The sequence below is a fragment of the Papaver somniferum genome, chromosome 4, assembly GCF_003573695.1.
Source record: "Papaver somniferum cultivar HN1 chromosome 4, ASM357369v1, whole genome shotgun sequence".
NCBI lineage: Eukaryota > Viridiplantae > Streptophyta > Magnoliopsida > Ranunculales > Papaveraceae > Papaver > Papaver somniferum.
Window position 1 is genome coordinate 36,895,870 of NC_039361.1, and position 8,574 is coordinate 36,904,443.

Consider the following 8,574-nt stretch of genomic DNA (forward strand, 5'->3'; position numbering starts at 1 on the left):
GAAAATCCGGTATTTCATGAACGGACTAAACATATTGAAATCGATTGTTATTTTGTTCGCGAAAAAATCATCTCTGGACTTATCAAACCAACTCACATTCCTTCTGCAGCCCAATTAGCCGATCTCTTTACTAAACCGCTTGGTGTGGATCATTTTAGACATCTTGTCAGCAAGTTGGGCGTTCGGCCTCACGATCCTCCCGCTCCAACTTGAGGGGGGTATTGGACGTGTACACATTGTGTGCCACGGCAGTGGCATCACAACCACCAGAACAAGTCTTCAACTCACAGTCCGAGTCTTATGTTGTTGTTAAAACTTCCCTGTATTCCAGTCAGAGTTTGTTTAGATTAGGAAACATATCTTTTAGATATTCTGTATACATAAATCTCTATATATATCACATGTAAAGAACATAAAAGATATCAATTTCACAATATATTCTTCACAGAGATTTTTGAAACTCTAAGAATTAAGTTAGGTTCCCGGCGCGTTAATCGTTATTGCTACACAATTCTTGTACATTAAGTTTTCCGGTATCTAACCTTGCTACGTACCTAAACAATAAGTGTTCTTAGGACTCTGCTTAGGTTTTTTATAAACACTTGAAGAAAAAACTTCACCATTGTTATTGTTGCTAGCTCAACGTGTTAGTTACAATGGCAGTGCAAGCTAGTATGGGGATCAGTAGGATTTTGTTTATGCTTGGAACAGGTGAATTCTTTTTCTTTCTTTTTTTCCCGTTTTCCTTCTGTTGTTGTGATTCTCAGAGTAACTTTTTGTTGTTTCTATTCAGGGTGTACTGGTACAATCTTGGTGCAGAAAGGACAATTATCTCAAATACTGGGATCACTTCAGGTCTCATATGATTCTATGTATTCATAATTCATCTATTGTATTTGCTTATATCAAACTTTTTGGTTTAACTAGCTTGTTTATACAGTCATACGTGAAGAGACTGGACGGGGGTTCAGATGATACGGATCTTGTATCACAGGTTAGAGTTGCACCACAAACTTACGGCCACATGAATTCTTTTTTTATTTTGCATGAGGTAGTATGTTTGACGTTATGAGATTGCACCAAGAAAAACTGACGACCTGTTGTTGTTTGCTGATTTTGTGTAGCTGAGTCAAATAACAGCTGTGGTGCGACAAATACAATTGCAACGACCAGGAGTAACTATGATAAATGGTTCTAATGGTAATTCTTTTGCTTGTCAAACTTATGAATTGTTAGAAGAAATTGTTTATTTGTAAAACAAGTCTTATATTTCTTTATTTTATGGACATATAAAGATATGACTTGAATACCTTCGGGTGTTCTGATATGCTTTTCTAGGAAGTTCAACTACACTTGTGCTGCCAATTGCATCTGCTGGAGCATTGATCTACGGATATATGTGGTGGAAGGTATAGATTTTCAGATTTTTGATCTCATATTTTTTTTGCTATCGTAGAAATATTTCCATGACTTATATATATTTCATTGGAATAATAATTAAGACTCATGTTTTGCAATCTTGATGATGGCTACACATTCATTTCCTTTTCTTCTACTTCCCTAACTCTTGATCTGTTCTCTTTGTGTTTATGCAAACAAGTTATAGGTCTAGCTACAGCGTTGCAAGGATGTGGTTAGTTTGTACAATCAAGGGTCTAATGCCGTTTGTTTCCTGTTAAATTTGCTAGGGTATTTCATTTTCAGATCTCTCATATGTTACCAAGGAAAACATGGCAGCTGCTGTTTCAAATTTACAAGAGAGACTGGATCAACTAACATCTGGTCTAAATGTGAGTCTAATCTGACTTGTATTCCACATTTTTTGTTCCACGTACTTCATGCAAGAATTTTAGTTACCACATTCAGGTTCAGATAGGCGTAGGGCTTCACAGTTCTTAATTTCTTTCTGTTTACAAAAGTATTTGAACTGTACATAATTGACAAAAATGTTGATATTATTTTCCTACACTGTTGAATTTTTTTTCACAATATATACTCTCAATTTCTTTTGTTTTTGTCAGGCGACAAAGAAAAAACTTATGAACAAATTAACAGGTATGGAAGCGAAAATGGATGACCAGAACAATGAGACACAATATCTTAAAAAACAAGTAAGTCCAAATAATTGAGATTTCATTAGTCCATTGATTGTTTCTATTATGATTGTCCATGGACTAGAGTTGTGAGCTAAATACTTAACAGCTTCAACGCATCCAACTAATAACTTTTCTTTCAAAATTTGAACCTTGTTATTTAGATTATTGAAATGCGTGAGGATTTCATTCCGATTGGTGACAAATTGAATCATATAGAAGCAGTTCTTTGTCACATGGTGAGTCTTAATGATATTCATCGACTTTATTTCGAAGTATATGTAGCCTCTTTAGTTCAATATGACGGGTATTAGCTGTTTTATTTTGATATGTAACTTGTGGTAATTTCTTTTTTCAGGGAAACAAACTTGCCATCATGGATACCAAGATGGTTAGTGTTGGATTCAATTCCCGTCCACTGTGCTTGTATTTTCTACAATGTGTTTTTCTTTCTTTTTATAATACCTCCAGTCCAACAAAAGAAGCTGTGTTAACAGGATAAACAATCTGCTGGAATCGCGTTCCTTTGCAATACTGCACAACAACAATTAGAGCCGGCTAAGCCGCTACAGCAACATGGGCAACAATTAGAGACGGCTAAGCCGCTACAGGTTCGTTTGTGAATATTCTTTATAATCACCATTTGAGTTTTATTTCAGTGGTTGATTTGATCTTGGACGTAAACTGATATGTTATTATACAAGTTATATGAAATTGATATTTATTTGTGGAGTTACACATTCTTACAGGCTATTGAATACAAACCACAGCGCAAGTTCATTGTCAAGTCCACCACTAATGGTCTCTTGACAATAATGGATTCGCCTAAAGAGCCAATAATGGATTCGCCTAAAGAGCCTGATGAGCAGGTCCGAATTTATCTGTATTTAGTTTGTTTTTCTTTTTTATGTTGAGAATGTTATTGACATTGAAGTAATTTTTGAACCCTTTTTTTTTGAAAATTATGATGGGTGCAGGACAGCAAGGTGAAACCCTCAATCTCATCAGCATTTTCAAGAAAGGCTACATACATGGGGATTTCTCTAGTTATATAGCTTTTTAGTCTACATTTTGAAGAAGATGATGAGTACATATTATTAACATATCTGTGGAGGCTTTATTCATCGCAAAATAAGAAGTAGGCCGTCAATGTACAGATCATATAATCTTTTCAGGTGCTATCTCAGCACCTATTCATATAAATTTTATGTTTTCCTAGACAAAAAGAAAAGCATATGGAAGAAGTTTCGGTTTGCGACTTAGTTATGCATTTCTGATTCGGTATCACTGTAACATACATCATTATAAAGAATTTAACAAGGTCCATTTGGTTAAAAACCATACATGGATCGATAGATTAATGTGTTTCTTTCTTTAAGTATCCGGTTGACACTGTAATTAATGAATCTCTATTAGAAGATACCAGCCTTCGGATTCACGAGGGTGGTTTTCTTTTCTTCTTGTTGCTCTTTTTTCCTTCTATTGACCACGAATTTCATAAGTTGGGTTTAATCCTGCTAAGCTTCTCTGCACTAATTTTAAACCTGGTTATCCTAATCTTACCTCAAATACGGTTTTGCGGCATGACCAAATTTAGCACTTCTGTCCAGCAAAAAGGAAATGCTCTTGATTGGAGACCAATTTTTTTACGATTGTATTTCTTAGGTTCCTGCAGTTGGGGGAGATATTTCTGCATGAAAGTTTCCAGCTGAAGAATTTATGCTCCGGTTTAATACATACTGAAATTTATGCACATAGTTGACAGTACTGCTTTTATGACAAAAATAAGATTGATGAACAGAGGAGAAATAGACTGGCCCTTGGTCCGTGTGGCTAGATCAACGAGGTACAACGGTTTCGAGCACAACAATTCAGTACATATGTATGTATACCCAAATGTATTACTCCATAGAGGTTCACAGCACAAAGATATGATTTAACAGCATTAGGAATATTCACTGAATCAAATTTGCCCTACAATTCTGTTTGATAAAAGTTGATTCTATGATTTCCAGAGATGTACAGAGTCTGCATTTATTACACCCATCTGTTGCTCTTTGCTTATAAAACTGAGCACTGCAATCTCTGATAAATTAGAGAAACTAAAGATGTGTCAACCGTAAATTTGAAGTAGGGTGATAGAAACTGAAGAAGTGGGAACACTTTATTACTGCCCCTAGCTGCTCACACATTACCCAGTACTCAGGTATGAGGTTAGAATAAATTAAAATAGAAACAGAAATAAATTAAAAAGGCTGCTAGAAGAAATAGCAGAATTTACATGCGGGTCAAAAGTGTCAGAAATAGTTATCTGGCTGCTCAGTCTTCATGAGTGTAGTCGGCAAATCAGAACACCAGCAGGAGGGGGTGAGCAATTGCCGTTTTGAAGGTTGACACTCCCCACATTCAAGAGAATCACTCACCAGGGCACCACCATTATCGGAATTGAGCCTTCCAAACGCTATCTTGCTGAACGGAAACAAAAAAGATGAGAAACATGACATAGTTGGTGGCAGACTTGGCAATTAAATCTTTACATAGTTGTACCTTCCAAAAGATAACATCGATCCCTGTCTTTGCAGATGTTCACCCCCACCTCCTGAGTTTGGTCTGTTTGGGCTGCAATTGAGTACCCAAATGCCAAAGGTATCAGAAGAGGACTAAGAAGGTACATTAACTTAATACATCAATAGAATCATGTCAAACAAATTTTTACCTAGCAAAAGCTGACCGCAGAAACGGATATGGTGGCAACTTCAATTTAGGACCATTAACCAATAAACGACCGTTCACTGGCGAATCAAAGGAGTTACGCTCAATTGGTATCATCTCTCCGTTCTGACCTGCAAGATGATTGCAAACAGAATCTTACATATTTGGATGGAATAGACAATATCCAAGATGACCTGGCACTACCCTCAAAATACAGGTAAATCTTAGGTAAGGTCAAACATCTACAAAGCACGGAGTAGCGGGCTGACAAATATAATACTCATCGTCATGTATATAATCTTGAAACAAAGGACCTTCAATAAATAAGTTAGCAATTACCTTTTGCAGTTTTAAGCTTGTTTATGGAAGGGTAGTGGTGGAAAGCCTCCATAGGAAATACTATTATGCATGGCAATTGCGTCCAGGGATGGCATGGTTTCCACTAATAATCCTAGGCGATAAAATTCTGCAGAAGGGGAAGGCCTCGCAAAGGTTAATGAGTTGTACAACGAGGAGCCTTTTTCCCATACCTGCTCCCCAACAACGGCTCCTCCAAAGAATATAGATGTCGCCTCAACTCTCTCTCTGAAGAGATTCTTCATGCCTAATGAATCTTTCTATCGCATACCAGTTTGCTCCAATACCGCAGGGAACAACATCATAACTATTTTATGGGTGGCCGAAACGATTTAAGCAGAACAAGTAAGAATGCATCGTTAAATCCTCTCATTGGTTAATAAAGAGGTCGAGTTACTACCAATGCAGTCTTTGAAATTCTGCGCTGCAAATTGTTTCCAGAACCCTGTGGTACAATTTCAGATCTTCCATTTTCGCTGTTCGGCCTGTATGCTGTCCATCAGAATTGCACTATGCGGGCTCCTCGTGGTACATCGCTCTCCTAGGGCAGCGCCTCCAACATTACGTGTGCTCCATGTATCACGTCATCAGTTACATTGTTGTCAAAAGATGAAAGAAAACGCTCCATCTATGCCGAAGGTTTTTAAGAAAGTGGGGAAATGACTGTACGGAGCCACTTCGCAGTAATCATAGCAGTACTTACTGGCGTAGGTACCATCTCTGTATTAGCACCACCAGGATGACCATTTACAGAAGACGGGGCAAGAGAACAACGGGGTATGCGTGGACTTGTGACTGTCTTCGTTGGAGAGGCCATTGAATCACACTTCCGCTGCAAAGAAGAAAAGCCCTCTAGTGATTAAAAACTATCCTTCCTAAGAGGCAAAATTAATAAGAAATTTGGCCGCAGCACCTTCACGTTAGAACATACCTTGACACCAGTGATATTTGTGGCGCCTCCAGACAAGCTTCTTGTACCATGTAGGCTATCCACAACATTCACAGATACCCTTTCATTCAGCAGTATCATTTGAAAAGTCTTTTGCACTCCCTTCTCAACAATAAGATCTTTCGTATCCAGGTTACCGCCTCCAATTTTTAGTGAAGATTTTTTAAGGAGAGCGTTACTTCATGCAGATCACTCACATATCCCAAATATTTGAACACTTTGCGGCTGTGCGTCATGAATTATTGGATATAAGTCCTTCTGAGAGTCACCGCCCAATTACATTCCCAGCATAACCATGGGTGCTACCCAAAAGAAACGAATGTGACGTCTAGGTTCAAGAAATGATGTAGAACGAAATGCTCTACGAATTAGCTTTATCATCTGGCAAACCATCACAGATAACAGAAATAGTCCAGAAGAAAACCATGTGTCCAGTACATCCTACAGGATATTGAGTCATCTGAAATTTCTTCCCACCAAAGATTCTACGGGCCTCAGAAGATAGAGCTTCCTCCTTGCTTCTCCCCATCACCTACTGCTTCGTGTATTCTATTCAATTTGGAATCCTCTAACACAACATATCATGCTGGAAAGCCGTAGCCCCACCATGCTTGCCGTGAAAATTCACCACTCTCAGAACTTTCTCCAACCATCTTTTCCACTCAGCAGTATTCTACTGAAGAATGATCTCAAACTTTTTACAGTTTTCAGTCACAACAGCATCAAGAGCTTACTTTCTCGTACCATCACAGTCATCAAAAGTCAAAACCATTGTGGTTCCACCATTGTTTCCCCAACATTGTTAGGCCTTGAACAAACACCAAGACGCACCTTGCTATTCTGAGAATCTCTACAAAGACCCTTCTGCTTTAGCGACTGAATTACAAATACACGAGCTTCAAACCATTGCGTGCCCATCATTTCTGTTAAACAATCCTTCAAATAAACAAGTAAACACTCAGCCATTGCAGGTTAACTAAACCAGAGTTGTTATATAATAGTTTCTTCTCCAAGATGTTCATTAGGCATTGAAGAAGGATTCTATTCAAATTTTTAAGCAAACCACAACAAAAAAAGAAGAAGAAGGATTTCAGTCATTAGGCATTACAAATTCAATAGGTTGGGCACTTGGAAAATACCGCAACGGCCATGTTTTCCTACTTGTTATGATCGATAAGCTATAAGAAAATCACAAACCCTAAATCCCACAGAATTATCTTAAACATTCATCTAACTACACGATAGACAGTCAGTGAAGTCAAAAAGATGAAGTGAAAAATCTCCAAGATAGAACCATACCTTACAAAATTGGAGCTCACACTTCCATTTTGATTAGTAAACTAAAAGAGAGAAGAGTAGTTCTTCTTCACCACCATGAATAAATTGACTGGGACTTTCTCAATGTCATGAGAAACAGCATAAATGAATCATAAATCATCCATTATTAAACCCCCCATTTTGATTTTAGATGAAACCTAGAAACTCCAGAGAGGGGGAAATAATCAGGACGGATCTGGTAATATATAATCCTTCTTGACTCTTGAGTGCACTGAATTTCCGTCAACAGGAAGAGGACGCTGAACTATATCGATTTCAAAAGAGGAGAATGCTGCTGGTAAAATAGGCCAATACTCCAAAGACCAAAATTCTAGATTTTCAACTATTTCAACATTGCTAAAAAGAGGTATCAACTTGTTTGGTAGTGTACAAATCTGGTGGTCAAGAATATCATGGCAGTTAATGGGTACCCAAAAAAAAAAAAAAAAAAAATGTTTTGTCTTACATGGAATTGGGTATCTTCAATAAGAATCCAGTACCCCAATTAGCAGCGTTCAAGAATATTTTGCCTTATAGATTTTGGTTTGTCGTCAAACAAATTGGCACCCCTGTTAGATTTTGCCTTATAGGCTATTCATTTATGGTGGGTTTGGATGTAGAAATTACGTTTTCAATTTTTATTTCAGTTTTAGTACTATACCTGAATGGAATCTTTATCTGATCAAAAGAAGAAGAAAAAGTTCTTGTGTCCGAAAGAAAATTCTAAGTTAAAGTTCGATTTTCCATGACAGAGAAAAAAAAACAAACAAGTGAAGTAACAGATGGAAAGAGAGATGTAATAATTTGGGTTCTGATTACAATTTTTAGATGCAAAATATGTTAGACTCGTCAGAGATTTTAGGTAAATGTTGATAACAGAAAATACATTCAGCCTGACCCACAGTCTATGGGCTAGCTATGACCAAGTCCAATCATAATTTCCATGGATTAGGCTCGATCAGAGGTGCTTGACTAAAGAGTCAAGTTAGGAAAATGATCTAGCCAAGAGAGTTTGACTGAAAGGTCAAACTAACTTAAGAAACAAGGAATGACATTCTGGTAAATAAATAACGAGAAGGAATATGAGATGGTCATAAATTGAGAGTGAGATACACTCGGGAGGGGATGCATATACTGTTGCTACCA

The 8,574-nt window shown here is 37.5% G+C and overlaps 2 protein-coding genes across 4 annotated transcripts; one reads left to right on the plus strand and one right to left on the minus strand.

Annotated features, from left to right (window-relative positions):
• Window positions 1-656: 656 nt before the first annotated feature.
• On the plus strand, window positions 657-2,595 carry LOC113272343. Its single transcript, XM_026522193.1, has 9 exons — window positions 657-711; window positions 794-855; window positions 941-994; window positions 1,125-1,200; window positions 1,339-1,409; window positions 1,689-1,790; window positions 2,022-2,111; window positions 2,258-2,332; window positions 2,452-2,595. The coding sequence occupies exons 1-9, from the start codon at window positions 657-659 to the stop codon at window positions 2,593-2,595; spliced, it is 729 nt and encodes a 242-aa protein (XP_026377978.1).
• Window positions 2,596-3,917: 1,322 nt separating this feature from the next.
• Window positions 3,918-7,806, minus strand: LOC113275155 (retinoblastoma-related protein-like). 3 transcript variants are annotated; one of them, XR_003323483.1, is made up of 7 exons: window positions 7,411-7,806; window positions 6,094-7,047; window positions 5,145-5,994; window positions 4,810-4,936; window positions 4,641-4,712; window positions 4,375-4,562; window positions 3,918-4,273 (listed from the first exon to the last, which is right to left on the minus strand). XR_003323483.1 is itself a non-coding variant. In XM_026524596.1 (6 exons), exons 3-6 carry the CDS (start codon window positions 5,194-5,196, stop codon window positions 4,391-4,393), a joined length of 423 nt encoding a protein of 140 aa, XP_026380381.1. In that variant the 5' UTR covers window positions 5,197-5,994; window positions 6,094-7,034; window positions 7,411-7,806; the 3' UTR covers window positions 3,967-4,390. The 3 variants fall into 3 exon arrangements, 2 of the variants coding, with proteins under 2 accessions (XP_026380381.1, XP_026380380.1); XM_026524596.1 differs by having other exon boundaries at window positions 3,967-4,562; window positions 6,094-7,034; XM_026524595.1 differs by having other exon boundaries at window positions 3,967-4,562.
• Between the last annotated feature and the right edge of the window lie 768 nt (window positions 7,807-8,574).